The sequence below is a fragment of the Podarcis gaigeae genome (genome assembly GCF_964106915.1).
Source record: "Podarcis gaigeae genome assembly, chromosome: 18".
NCBI lineage: Eukaryota > Metazoa > Chordata > Lepidosauria > Squamata > Lacertidae > Podarcis > Podarcis gaigeae.
This window is the reverse complement of record NC_139696.1, coordinates 991,702-1,005,897: the sequence shown is the minus strand read 5'-3', so window position 1 is coordinate 1,005,897 and position 14,196 is coordinate 991,702. Positions and strand designations below refer to the sequence as shown.

The 14,196-nt window shown below is 55.5% G+C and overlaps 2 protein-coding genes across 6 annotated transcripts in view; both read right to left on the bottom strand.

Annotated features, from left to right (window-relative positions):
• Positions 1 to 5,080, bottom strand: part of EPS15L1 (epidermal growth factor receptor pathway substrate 15 like 1) — a 41,987-nt gene extending 36,907 nt beyond the window's left edge. For all 5 annotated transcript variants that reach the window (XM_083720267.1, XM_083720269.1, XM_083720270.1 and 2 more), the window contains exon 1: positions 4,996 to 5,080. In XM_083720267.1, coding sequence (XP_083576393.1) covers positions 4,996 to 5,046 — 51 coding nt within the window. In that variant the 5' untranslated portion in view covers positions 5,047 to 5,080. The remainder of the gene's footprint in view (positions 1 to 4,995) is intronic.
• Positions 5,081 to 6,758: 1,678 nt separating this feature from the next.
• On the bottom strand, positions 6,759 to 14,060 carry CALR3 (calreticulin 3). The gene is made up of 9 exons (XM_083720602.1): positions 13,887 to 14,060; positions 12,336 to 12,437; positions 11,349 to 11,552; positions 10,654 to 10,748; positions 9,043 to 9,252; positions 8,604 to 8,717; positions 7,907 to 8,050; positions 7,510 to 7,602; positions 6,759 to 7,155 (listed from the first exon to the last, which is right to left on the bottom strand). The coding sequence occupies exons 1-9, from the start codon at positions 13,984 to 13,986 to the stop codon at positions 6,964 to 6,966; spliced, it is 1,254 nt and encodes a 417-aa protein (XP_083576728.1). The 5' UTR covers positions 13,987 to 14,060; the 3' UTR covers positions 6,759 to 6,963.
• Positions 14,061 to 14,196: the final 136 nt, after the last annotated feature.

Below are 14,196 nucleotides of genomic sequence, written 5' to 3'. Positions count from 1 at the left end.
AGTCCCAAAACATCTGGAGGGCCGAGTTTGGCCATGCCTGCTAGATGGTCATTGATGGACCGAATAGGTATCTCAAGCCATTTGCGCATGTTGCCCTGCAACCAGTCCATGCAGAATGTCGGCACCCTATATATAGAAAGGGGCAAGCCAGGGATATTTGAGGGGAGGCGGGGCCCATGACTTACACCAGAGGAGCCTCCACAACACAAAACACTCTTGCTGCATGTAGGTTTTACTTTATTTGCTTTTTACCTTATATTTTAGAAATGTACATCCAGGGTTAAATTTTTGGGGGGCCCCCAAGAAAGTGGGGCCCTAAGCTAGAGCTTGTTTAGCTTATTATACGTAAAATCCGGCACAGATTCTTAGTATTATTTCATTTCTATGCCGCTTTATATTTCAAAGACAAAGCAGAAACGATTCTGAAGACCAGCTGTTGGGTGCTGTGGCCGAGATTCCTGCCTCGCCGGCGGGTTGGGCTGGATGACCTTCGGAGTGGCCCCTTCCGACTGTACGGTTTTATGAAACAGCGGAAGGCTGCCTGGAGAAGTTGGGCAAGCTCCACTGACACAGCCAGGAACTTCCTTCCACAGCCTGGGCTGCCTCTCCCCGCAGCCGAATTGCACAACCGGATCCTTTGCAATCTTGTGGCGGGGAGAGCATTCGAGGGCACGCAACTCCCTCGGGGTAAACGCCGCCTGCTCGGCAGCCAACCCCCCCAATTCTGCCCCGAAGGACCAGGCATGCAGCTTAAAATGGGAAAGAGGGGCAAACGCCCCTTTGCGCAAAGGACCAAAAGCTGTGTTTTTGGGCACACAAGTTGGGCAGCTCCTGCCTTGCCCACCTTTCAAACGTCCCTTTGCACGAAGGACCAAAAGCTGTGTTTTGGGGCACACAAGTTGGGCAGATCCTGCCTTGCCCACCTTTCAAACGTCCCTTTGCACGAAGGACCAAAAGCTGTGTTTTTGGGCACACAAATTGGGCAGCTCCTGCCTGCCCACCTTTCAAACGTCCCTTTGCACGAAGGACCAAAAGCTGTGTTTTTGGGCACACAAGTTGGGCAACTTCTGCCTTGCCCACCTTACAAACGTCCCTTTGCACGAAGGACCAAAAGCTGTGTTTTGGGGCACACAAGTTGGGCAGCTCCTGCCTTGCCCACCTTACAAACGTCCCTTTGCACGAAGGACCAAAAGCTGTGCTTTTGGGCACACAAGTTGGGCAGCTCCTGCCTTGCTCACCTTACAAACGTCCCTTTGCACGAAGGACCAAAAGCTGTGTTTTTGGGCACACAAGTTGGGCAGCTTCTGCCTTGCCCACCTTTCAAACGTCCCTTTGCACGAAGGACCAAAAGCTGTGTTTTGGGGCACACAAGTTGGGCAGATCCTGCCTTGCCCACCTTTCGCTCGGCGGCGCCAGGACTTTGGCAGCACAAGAGGGGCAGGCACAGATCCCCCTCCCCACACGCACGCAGAGCACCGTGCCCTCCTTGCCTCGCCCCACCCCTTCCCCGCATCATCCCCACATCCCCCGTCTTAAGGCCATGTGGTCCTGAGCACCATCTGGGCACCCAGGCTTTCCCCCTGCCAACTGCAAGAAGGCCTTTTCTCTCTGCTCGACAGCAGGCCGGCCGCTCTGCAGGAATACAAATCAGCCCCCGGCAGACGGGGCTCTCGAGATTTGGGTCGGCGTCCAAGGAGGGAGAGGCCTGGCCAGCGGCTCTCGGCGCCCGGCGGGTCTGGACCGCAGGCGCCCCCACCCCCGGGAGGCAAAAGAGCTCCCTCCCGGCTGCAGCGCCCGCCAGGAGGCGAGCAGGGAGCTTGCCTTCTGCAGAGTCAGGCCCCCGGGTCGCCGCAGCGGCCCAGATCGGCTTCCAGAGAACGCTTGGAACATCACAATACCGGAAATAAAAGCATGCAATATGCAGGTTCTGCTGGTTCATTCAAAAGTGGCCCAAACCAGTAGCCTGGGCGAAGGAAAGGCATGCAATTGTGGCGAGGAAAGTCGCCAGTTTCTCTCTACTTCCTGAACATTGCCAAAGCTTTGCTCTCTAGCTAAACAGACCTGCCACACTCCAGAACGCTGGAATAATAGTAATAATAATAATAATAATAATAATAATAATAATAATGTAATAATTGTACCCTGCCGATCTGGCTGGGCGCCACAGCAATTCAGAGCGGCTTCTGACAAATGTAGAAGTGTACAAAAACACTGAAAATTAAGGATTTCACTAGAAGCTACGGGGGAGGTTGGGTGGGTGCTTTCGCACTCGGGTCCACAATCCCTCGAGGGAGATCCCGGCACCCATTCCGACGCTCGGCCAACAGCGATCCGCTCCAGTTCCCCGCTACAGATTGCAGGAGAGACGGATCCCTTCGAGTCACATAACAGGGGAGTCACAGGACCACCAAGCCGCGAGGGACCCCACGAGTCACCTAGTCCAACTCCCTTCGAGGCAGGAACTCAAACCCAGAACCCCGAGACCAGCAAGCAGGTTCTGGGCTCAGCGGAGAGAGGCTGAGGAAGCTCCTCTGGCCTTCGTGAACCCGGCACTCGCACCCGGCCCTTTGGGGAGCTGTGACACGAGAGATTGTGCAATAACCCGCCCCACTGGTGACACAACACATCCGACAGGCGGGGCAGGCAGAATGGGGACAGGGCGCCTGCTTGGCCTGCAGAAGACTCCGGGTTCAATCCTGCGACAGCGTCGCCGGGTAGCGCCGGGAAATAAGGGGGCTTCTGCTGAATGCATAATCTTGAGGACTAGAATCCTGGTTTATTTTTAAGGAAAGGGCACCTGCTTGGCCTGTAGAAGGCTCCTGGCTCCGTCCTCAACAGCAACTTCCAGGCAAAAATGCTCCTGAGAGTTGCTACCGGCCTGTGCGGGCGGCACTGAGTCCCCCGAGGGCTCCTGGCGCCTTCTCGGAGCCCCCTTTGACCCTCGTGCCCCTGCAGGTACCTGGGGAATAGGACCCCTTCCCCACGGGGGTCTGGGAGACTCAAGCCCCACTGTCGCCCGGGGAGAGGTGGGCCTCTGCACCCGCTCAGAGGCGCTGTGGTTTCCTGCGCCAGCGGGCCTGGCGCCGCGTGGGGATGTGCCGTGGAACCGGGACCCCCCCCCCATGGCCATTGAGTCCGACCCCCAACAACGCAGCATTCTTAGCTTTTAAAATACCCCACTGTCAGAGAGTTCTCCCCTCCCAGAACTACAATTCCCAGGATTCAGGAGGGGGGGTCTTTGGGGTGTGCACATGCCCCACCCTCTCCTGCTTCTGGCTGGTTCAACTGCTGTAGAGCAAATCAGTCAGATGAGTGGGGTACTATTATGATTATTATGATTATTATGATTATTATTGGCTTGGGGGGCACAGGGCCAGGTGCAGGGCTTGAGGTCTCCCCCCAGCAAACGGTCTGACTCCTCTCCAGCCCTTATTTCTCAAGAGGGGGTCCAATTATTATTTTTTGGGGGGAGGTGTTCAGCATCTTCCTAAGAAAGGCCTAAGGGGGGGGTCCTGCCTCCATCCTTCTCTCTTACACACATAAACAGCTGGTTCCAGGAACTTCTGGGGGGGGGGTCTTCTGCAAGGGGAGCCCCTGCCCATACACCCCCACCCCACCCCCCTGCGGCAGATGGAGCCCATCTGGCAGATGACCCCCACCCCATGTCACCAGATGGACGGGCAGGCAAATCCAGGCGGCCGAGCCCTGGCCTGGCTGAGGGTGACCCCCCCCCCAAGAGCCGGGAGGGTCTTGGGCCCACCTTCACCCCCCCACTCCCCCCCCCTGGGGACAGCCCTCCAAGGGAGGCTGGCTTGAGTCACCCCTGAGGGTGGGGGGGTGCAAGATGGGGTTGGGGGCGGCTTTGGAGCTGCCTGCTGGACCTTGGGGCCTTCCAGACCCCCCCACCCCAAGAGACGGGAAGAGGGGGGCTGCTGTGGTGGGGGGGGGTGAGAGAGAGGGAGGGGCAGTCAGAGGGGAGGGGGGAAAGGTCTAAAGCCCCCTCTCCCTCCCTCCCCAGGCACTTGGGGTGCGGGAGGGGGGGCTGTTGCCTGGGGACCCATTGGGTGGGGTGGGGGAGAGACGGTGGGGGGCTCAGACCCCTCTGGTGGGGGGTGGGGAGGAAGGGGGAATGGTTTGAAGCCCCCCTTGCTCCCCAAGTATGTGGGAGGGGGGAAGGGGGACCTATGGGGTGGGGGGTTGATGGGGGGGCAGCCCTTTCAGTCCCTCTGGCAGGGGGGTGGGAGGAAGGGGGAATGGCTTGAAGCCCCCCCTCCCCAGGCACTTAAGATGTGGGAGAGGGATCTATTGGGAGGGGGGCTCAAGCCCTCTTGTGGGGGGGAAGGAAGGGGGAAATTTTTTGAACCCCCCTCCCTCCCCAGGCATTTGGGATGTGGGAGGGGGACCCAGTGGGTGGGGTGGGGGAGAGAGGGGGCCCCAGCCCTTTCAGCCCCTCTGGTGGGGGGGTGGGATTAAGGGGAAAGGTTTGAAGCTCCCCTCCCTCCCTCCCTCCCCCCCTCCCCAGGCACTTAGGATGTGGGAGGGGGATCCATTGGGAGGGTGGGGGCCTCAGCCCATCAGCCCCTCTGGTGGGGGGTGGGGGGAGGAAGGGAGAATGACTTGAAGCCCCCCTCCCTCCCCAGGCCCCTGGGATGGGGGAGGTGGACCCATTGGGGGCGAGGGGGGGGGGCTCAGCCCTTTCAGCCCCTCTGGTGGGGGGGAGGGGGAGAGGTGGGGGAGGGGCGCCCCTCCTCCCTCCCAGCAAACCCTCCAATGCATATCATTGCGGGGGGGGGGATGAGGCGATCTTCCAATTTGGGGTGGGGTGAGGGTCTCCCTGCCTGGCTCAGCCCCCCCCCCGCAATTTGGGGTGGGGGGCGCCCCCCAGCTGCTGCCCCCTCCCCTCCGGTGGGGAGGGGTCTCCCTGCCCTCGCCCCCCCCCACAAGGGCCCCTCCTGGCCCCCAAGGGGACACCCCCCTCCCCTCCCCTCCGGCTACCTGTGCTCCGCCGCTGCCGCTTCCTCCGCCGAGGGGGCCAAGCGCCGCCATCTTCCTCCTCCTCCTCCTCCTCCTCGAGGGCGGGGCGGGGGGCGGGGCCACCAGGGGGCGGAGCCAAGGGAGAGGCGGAGCAGCGACACCTGCCGGCCGGGATGGGAAGAGGCGGCGCCGCCGCGCGAGGAAGCGCTCTTTGCACATGCTCAGAGGCAGCGGATGCAACGCCCTCCAACGTTTCTCCCCTGAAAAGAGGGACGTCCAATTCCATCCCCATTTCATTTTTGATGGCAGAAAGTGGGGAGGAATTAAAGAACCTTTTAATGAGGGGGAAAGAGGAGAGCGCAAAAGATGGTCTGAAGCTCAACATCAAAAAAACGAAGATCCTGGCCACTGGGCCCATCACCTCCTGGCAAATAGAAGGGGAAGAAATGGAGGCAGGGAGAGATTTGACTTTCTTGGGCTCCATGATCACTGCAGATGGTGACAGCAGCCTCGAAATTAAAAGACGCCTGCTTCTCGGGAGAAAAGCAATGACGAACCTAGACAGCATCTTAAAAAGCAGAGACATCACCTTGCCAACAAAGGTCCGTCTAGTTAAAGCTCTGGTTTTCCCAGTAGTGATGTATAAAAGTGAGAGCTGGACCATAAAGAAGGCTGATCGTCGAAGAATGGATGCTTTTGAATTCTGATGCTGGAGGAGACTCTTGAGAGTCCCATGGACTGCAAGAAGATCAAACCTCTCCATTCTGAAGGAAATCAGCCCTGAATGCTCACTGGAAGGACAGATCCTGAAGCTGAGGCTCCAAGACTTTGGCCACTTCATGAGAAGAGAAGACTCCCTGGAAAAGACCCTGATGTTGGGAAAGATGGAGGGCACAAGGAGAAGGGGACGACAGAGACAAGAAGGTGGGACAGTGTTCTCGAAGGTGCCAGCATGAGTTTGACCAAACTGCGGGAGGCAGTGGAAGACAGGAGGGCCTGGCGTGCTCTGGTCCAGGGGGTCACAAAGAGGCGGACACCACTAAACGACTCAACAACATTCCATCCCCTCCAATGTTTCTCCCCTGAAAATAGGGACGTCGCAAGGAAAAGCAGGACATTCCGGGATCAAATCAGAAACCAGGACGGCTTCTCTAAATCTGGGATTGAAAAATAGGGACCCTCGGAGGGTCTGGCATAGCTCAGTCGGTAGAGCACGAGACTCTCAATCTCAGGGCCGTCTGTCATAGACATGGCCAATGGTGGGACAGGGGGGCAGCTGTGTCCCCCCAATCAATCAGAATCAATACAAATCTGAGGTTCTGCCCCCCCCCCCGCAAAGCCTGCCTACCAAAAAAAACCCTGGCTAAGCCCATGTCGTGGGTTTGACCCCCACGTTGGGCAAAAAGATTCCTGCCCTGCTGGGGGTTTTGCTGGATGACCCTCGGGGTCCCACTTCCAAATCTAGGATTCTGCAATTCTACTAGCAAGCTGTGAGGCAACCTCTGCTGAGCAGGCCCCCCCCCCAAAGCGTTCTGGGCCGCAGCTGCCGTCAGCCCAAGATGATGCAAAGATAAAGGATGCCCTTTCCCTGGACAAGTGAAGGCAGGAGTGGGATTTCTCACCCCCCCCCCAAAAAAAAGAAACCTGATTTCTTTGGGCCACATGCAGGTGGGGAGTGGGAGAGAGGAAGGGGCCGCTAGAGGGGAGACAGGACAGAGCAGCTCCCTGGTTTGGGTTAGTGTGCCCCCCCCCAATACCCTTTTTGCCCAGGAAAGCAAAGAACATTTGAACGGGGCAGGGGAACATTGCCTGTTTATTGAACTTTTCCAGAGCTAAGTTCACTGAAAAGGCCCCCCCTCTCTCTGCACCCCTCTCTTCGCAATAAGACTTTTTCAGGAACATTTGAACAGCGTAAAAATAAATACAACCCTTTCCTGCCCCTTCCCTCCCCCAGCTCCAAATTTCCCAGTCCAGGTCTGAGAAGGAGATTCAGAGCTCCTCCTTCTGTGCCACAACCCTTGTCTCTGGGACGGTTTCCCTCTTCTTCTTTTTCTCCTTCTTCTTCTTCTTCTCCTTCTTTTTCTTTTTCTTCTTCTTCTTTTTGGCCTCCTCCTCGGCTTCCCTTCGCTCCCGCTGCTTCTCCTCCTCAATCTGCTGCTTACTCATTTTCTCCTCGGGCTCCTGGAAGGGGATTGCGGATCAAAACCTGCAGAGTTTTCCGCCCAGCAAACAAGTCCGAGGGAGAATTCTCTCCGCTGCTCACCTCACCTGGAGGGAATTGGGCACCTGGGGGAACCGGCCGGCCCAAGCCCCCTAAACACGACCCTCCAGTCTCCATTGAGCTGGAAGGAGCCTCATTTCAGGAGGCAGAGAAGCCCCCAGTCAGGGACCAGAGAGGCTGGGTCAATTGGCGGCCACGCCAGGGCCAGCGACCCGTCTCAGAGAGCGGGCGATGCCCAGAGATAGATAAACCCAGGAGAGGAAGCTGCCCCCTTTTTCCCTGGGCCCTGCTGGGTCGGGCAGGACCTCTGATACCTTTGTTTCTCCCCAGGTCTCATCCCCAAATTCTTCCGCGTATCCTTCGTCATCCGTGATCAAGAAGTTGTCGAAAATGGTTCCCGATCGCACCTGCAGGAGAGTGTCTCTTGTTAGACCCTGCACACCTTGCTCCCAGCCAAAGATTCCCATTTATTTGGGACGTTCATGCCCCATTTTGAAAGGCCACCAGAACAAAAAACCACGTTCTATTGTGGGGTTGCCCTGGCGGCCTGGCCTGCCCTCATCCTGGCTCTCCAGCCCTTCCGGGCCGCAGAGCCCACTGCAGATGACCTCTGGGACAAAGGAGGGAGAGGAGCTGAGCAGAAGCTGGAGGCTAGTCCCCCCCCCCCATTGGCCTTCGCGGGGAACAGAAAACGGGAAGCCCCACACTGACCTGCCACAGGTCCAGGCCGATGACGCTGATGTTCTCGTAGATGGAAATGGTGGCGTCCGGCAGGTACTCCGGATTAGCGATTTGCGGGTGAGGCCAGATGCCTTTGAACCTGGGGTTGGGAATCTTCCGGGGCTGCCATTCCCCCTGGAAGAAGCCACAGGGTGTTAGAGAACCCCATCGTCCAGCCCGGACACCGGGGTCCAGCTCCCGAGGGCCTTCTGGCGGTTCTCTCCCTGAGAGAAGCCAAGTTACATGGAACCAGGCAGAGGGCCTTCTCGGTGGTGGCACTCTCCCATCAGATGTCAAGGAAATAAACAGCTTTCTGACTTTTAGAAGACATCTGAAGGCAGCCCTGTTTAGAGAAGCTTTTAATGTTTGAAGTATTATTCTGTTCTTAATGCTCTGTTGAAAGCCGCCCAGGGTGGCTGGGGAAACCCAGCCAGATGGGTGGGGTACAAATAATAAATTATTATTAATTATTAATTATCATTATTATTATTACAGGGCCTCAGCACTCGTGGACCAAGCTAGCCATTTCTTCTTGCAATTTAATTTCACTTATGAGGCCTCTCAAAACGACTTGTGGCACGGCGTAAACAAATGCGATTTAGAAACGAAAGGCATTAGACAAATGCAAAGAGCCACCCAGCTTCCATCTCCAAGGGCCCCCCAGTGACTGGAAAAGGAGCTGCCCTACCCGGTAAAGTGGATTCTTGAGCTGGGGGGGCTCCCAGGGGCCTTGCGCCACGGCATCCCAGTCCTTGGGTTTCTCTGCGCTGTTGTCTACAATGTACTCAGGGACGTCCCAGTCCTTTTGCAGAGGGAGAAAGAGAGTGGAGCAGGGGAGAGAAAATAAGCAAAATTGGCAAACACTGCCCAGGTCTCAGGGAAAGCCACAAGGGATGCGACTCAGCTGTTCGTTAAGGTGACTGAAATGCTAGCAGATGACAAAGGGGAGGATTGAGAGGCCCAGCTCCTCGTCTGCCTCCACCTTCAGCCCAAAGGGGGATCAGAGACTGTAAAGACACACCTGTTCTGCCTGGGGTGGGTTCTCTGGGCTCCCTGCATCCGAGGCCTTATAGCCAGCAGCTCTAGGGCACGGCTCACCCACACCAGAGCAAGCCAGTCATAATCACCTCCGGTTTGGTGTCCTCTGGGTCGTCGATTTCGGCAACGTCATCCCAGTCCTCCGGCTTCCTCACCGTCGGGTCGTTTATCTTCCGCGGGGGCAAGAAATCCCAGTCGTCTTCCAAGTCGCCGGACGCTACCCTCTTGTTATCGATTTTCACTTCGTACGTGAGGTCGGGTCTTAGAACCAGCGTGTACAGGTGAGTGAATCCGTCCACCTGAACCCAAACGAGAGGGGGAGAGAAACGCGGTTTTCTATCACAGTTGACGTTGCTAAAATGCATTCCAGCTGTGTAGCTGGACTCAGGGCCGCATTGAGGCTTGATAAGCTACTGAAGGTAACGGGGCCCTTTGTATGTCCAAGTATCCTTTTGTCAACAACAAACTGTCGCTGTTTGACATCTGAAGGCAGCCCTGTTTAGGGAAGATTTTAATGCTTAATAAGGGACGCGGGTTGCACTGTGGGTTAAACCACAGTGCCTAGGGCTTGCCGATCAGAAGGTTGGTGGTTCGAATCCCCGCAGCGGGGTGAGCTCCTGTTGCTCAGTCCCTGCTCCTGCCAACCTAGCAGTTCGAAAGCACGTCAAAGTGCAAATAGGTACTGCTCCAGCGGGAAGGTAAACGGCGTTTCCGTGCGCTGCTCTGGTTCGCCAGAAGCGGCTTAGTCCTGCTGGCCACATGACCCGGAAGCTTTACGCCGGCTCCCTCGGCCAGTAAAGCGAGATGAGCGCCACAACCCCAGAGTCGGCCACAACTGGACCTAATGGTCAGGGGTCCCTTTACCTTTACCAATGCTTAATGTTGTTTAGGGAAAGTTTTAATGTTTAATGCTGTGTTGTGTTTTTAATATTTGATTGGGAGCCGCCTGGAGTGGCTGGGGAAACCCCACCAGGTGGGCAGGGTATAAATAATAAATTGTTATTGTTAATGAACTCTCTGGACCCAACAAGGGTCATGTGTCCTCATATGTAAAAAATAAGTAATCCTCTTGTTCCCCTTGACCGTGCCCATTGCATAACAAAAGGTTATGCTTAATTATAAGTTCACAAAGATATTTCCCAGCGCGGTTAGAGGTGGTGTCCATTGCTGTCCTCTGATTTCAGGTTCATCCTCCAAGTTTAGTCCAGATAATATAGTATTTTGTGGGGAAACAAGGCTGATCCGGGCATTGAAGTCACCTCCCAAGACAAGGCAATGGTTGGGTGACAGAGAGTCTATACTTTCGAGTAGTTGGTCAAGTTTTCCCCAGTATGATCTCAGTTCCCCAGAAGACTTTACTGGAGGTATGTACACGCAGATACAGTAAGTATTTCTCAGGAGACTATCATATGTGTGGGTAAGGATTTTGGGGGTCCTGGCTAGTTCTGGAAGCTCAAAACAGTTTGCAGAGCTGCAAACATATGAGAGGCTGCCCTTTTCCCTGCCACAGCAAAGGCTGCTCTTCAGGTAAAAGGCAGGGAGAAGTGAGAGGCAGCGAAAGGTAGCCACAACGCCACTTTCTTCTCAGGGCTCCCTACCACCCTTCCAAGGACATGCCCCCCTTCTCCACAAGCCGCTCCCCAGCTGACTGCCAAGAAGGATATTTCAAAACGGAACTCCAAAACGCTTCCCGCACTTACTTTGCAGCGGATCTGCCTCTTAATGGGATAGAGTTTGTTCTTGTGGTTTAAAATGACGTGGACCTTCTTGATGTCGGAGCCGCAGATGTCAGGCCCTTAAAAGAGAAAGAGTCGGGTTTTGCCTCTCGGGCGCTACTTGAAGCTTTCAGAAACTGGCTCCACTCCCGAAACACATCGTATAAGATGCTGGGTATTTTAAGGAACAGTTTTCTAGCCGTTCCTAGCACTTACGCCCAAACGCAGCAGGTTACAGGAGCTTTGCAAAAGTGGGGAGAGGGGGGGTATCCCTAATGAAACCACAGAATGTGAAGGGGCTCTCGAGAGGTTTTAAATATACCGTATTTTTTGCTGTATAAGACTCACTTTCCCCCTCCTAAAAAGTAAGGGGATATGTGTGTGCGTCTTATGGAGCGAATGCAGGCTGCACAGCTATCCCAGAAGCCAGAACAGCAAGAGGGATTGCTGTTTTCATTGCGCAGCGATCCCTCTTGCTGTTCTGGTTATGAGATTCAGAATATTTTTTTTCTTGTTTTCCTCCTCCAAAAACTAGGTGCGTCTTGTGGTCTGGTGCGCGTTATAGAGCGAAAAATATGGTATGGGGGGTGGCAGAAATTCGGGACAGACTTGAGATCAAATTGACACCCGGTGCCATTTTTATCTGGTTCGGTTTTTTTAGAACACCCCAGCCATCTCACCGAACATGACATAATACAAGGATTCTCTGCTCATATTCTTCTGGTCCAGGTCGGAGGGGAAGATTTTCACATATCCGCCACCGCAGTCCATCTTCTGCTCGTGCTTGACCGTGTACTGAATGACCAAGGGCTTTCCCCTGTTGCTGAAGGGCTTGAACCGCGCCGAAATGGCATAAAACCTGACGTTTTCCGTCGTCTGCAGACCTGCAACGCACGAGGCAACGTCTCAGACCCACAGGTGATAAATGTGAAGCCTTACCAGTATAGTCAAACCTCGGTTTCCCAACGTCTTGGCTGCCACATGTTTCGGAAGCCAAACGCCGGAAACCCAGAAGTGAATGCTTCAGTTTTCAAACGTGGCTCAGAAGTCAAACGGATTTTGAATGCGTGTTTTTCATTCTCCCCCCCCAATTGATTCTGAAGCCCGCCCTTTGATCCTCGGTTTTTGAAAGTTTCAGAAGTCAAACGGACTTCCATAACGGATTACGTTTGAAAACCGAGATTCCACTGTACTTTATTCCCTCTTCCCAATGAGCACAGCTCTAATTTTGTGGGGACTATAATGAAAATGGAGAACACGCTTATTGTCAGTTATCTAAGATTTGAAGCCGCATTCTTGAAATAAATTTGTGCGCAGAATAAAGAGAATAAAGAGAAATGTTTCAGCATGTTTTGGGACTACAATTCCCATCATCCCTGACCATGGATCCTGTTAGCTATGGATCATGGGAGTTGTAGTCCCAAAACATCTGGAGGGCCGAGTTCGCCTGTGCCTGGCATATGTAGAAACAAACCAAATTAAAAACAATAAAACTAACAGTAACTGCCCCACCCCCACGTTTGCCTCTGGTCCAACCCCACAGGTATGTGGCCCCTGGAAAATGGCTTAGAAGCTAATGTGGCCCTTGGCTTTAAAAAGCTTAACAGCAGGAATAAGTCAAAGCTGATGTCGTGTTGCTAATGCGTCCTTGGAGGACGTTCCCAAACCTTTGTCCGTTTCGCGATCTCCGTAAAAGCTCCCGGCCGTCAGCCGGAACTTCCCGTAGTTGGATTTGTGCTGGGAGAGAACCCACCTCTCTTTCCATTTTGCTGTTGACAGAGAGAAGGGGAGACTCGTCACGGCAGGTGGAAACGCGAGCAAAGCCTTAAAACCCTTGGAAAAACGCAAACCCCCCCCAAACGCGAATCGTTCAGCGACACACGTCAGGAAGCCAGCGAGCAAAACACACCCGGGTGCTCATGCAATGCACTCAAACTGTGTACCTGTATGTCTGTATTTGTGTATTGATTGCACAACACACTGGTGTTATTATTAATAATAATGTTATGCTGGGAGCTGCCCAGAGTGGCTGGGGAAACCCAGCCAGATGGGCAGGGTATAAGTAAGAAATAATGATAATAATTAATTATGAGGGGTGAAGTTACAGGGAGCCAGGGGGACTCTCAGACTACCACAAAGGGGTGTCGTGAGGATAAAATGGGGGGATGCAAGAACTGGGCAGGCCAAGCTTGGCTCCCTTGGAGGAAAGGAGTGGGTTATAATTAAAGTTAATTAAATTAAATAAATGGTGTCGCTGTTGTTTTCTAATTTTGGTAGATTTTAAAGAAACACAGTTTTATTGCCCTTTCCATCTTTTCTAATCTCCAAATGGGTTGTTTTAAGGCCCCTTTGGTTTTTGTGCAGCGCCTGGCACCAGGTTTCCTCCTCCCTGATCCTGGGGGAAAGGACAGAAGGAGCTGAACTCGAGAGTGCACATGTGAATGGGCCTCCAGACGAGTGCCAAGGGGGAGAACACCGCCCTCGCCGCGCCAGGCTTCCTCCTTCTTCCAAGCAGAGCCTGGGGAAAAGGCCGGAAGATGCTGGACTTGCAAGTGCACGTGTGAACGGCCCCCCAGACGAGTGTTGGGGGGGGGGAGAACCACCCCCCGCTTGCCTTCTCCCTCCAAGCAGAGCCTGGGGGAAAGGCCGGAAGGGGCTGAGCTCTCGAGTGCACGTGTGAACGGGCCGCCAGATGCGTGTCAAGGGGAGGAACACTGCCCCCGCTGCGCCAGGCTTCCTCCTCCCTCCAAGCACAGCCTGGGGGAAAGGCCGGAAGGACCTGAGCTCCCGAGTGCATGTGTGAATGGGCCCCCAGACGAGTGGCAAGGGGGAGAACACTTCCTGCCCCGCCAGGCTTCCTTCTTTCTCCTCCCTCCATGCAAAGCCTGGGGAAAAGGCCGGAAGGGGCTGAATTCGCTAGTGCACGTGTGAATTGGCCTCCAGATGCGTGTCAAGGAGGGAGAACCACACCCCCGCTCCACTTCTCCCTCCAAGTGCCTGGGGGAAAGGCAGGGAAGGGACTGAACTCGCGAGTGCACGTGTGAACGGGCCGCCAGATGCGTGTCAAGGGGAAGAACACCGCCCCCGCTGCGCCAGGCTTCCTCTTCCCTCCAAGCAGAGCCTGGGGAAAAGGCCGGGAGATGCTGGACTCGCGAGTGCACGTGTGAATGGACCCCCAGACACGTGTCAAGAGGAGGCCCCGCCCCTGCCGCCTCCACCTCCGTCCAGGAACTGCTCCCGGAAGTAGACGGTGCCTCGGGCGGGCCGGGCCAGCGCCACGGCCAGGGCAGCCAGCAGCAGCCGGGCGAAGCGGCCCATGGCGAGGCGGAGGCGCAACGGCCACTGAGGGGAGAAGCTGCCGTCGCCGCCGGCCGGTCGACGGACGCTCCCTATTGGCTGCCTGTTTTCGCGCCTCGCGCCCCATTGGTCCGCGCCCCACTCGCGCTGCGCTCCGATTGGTGCTTTCCCTCTCCCCCCCCCTCGCCGCCTCACTCGCCGACGCCCTCGAGCTCGCGGATTGGCTGCCGC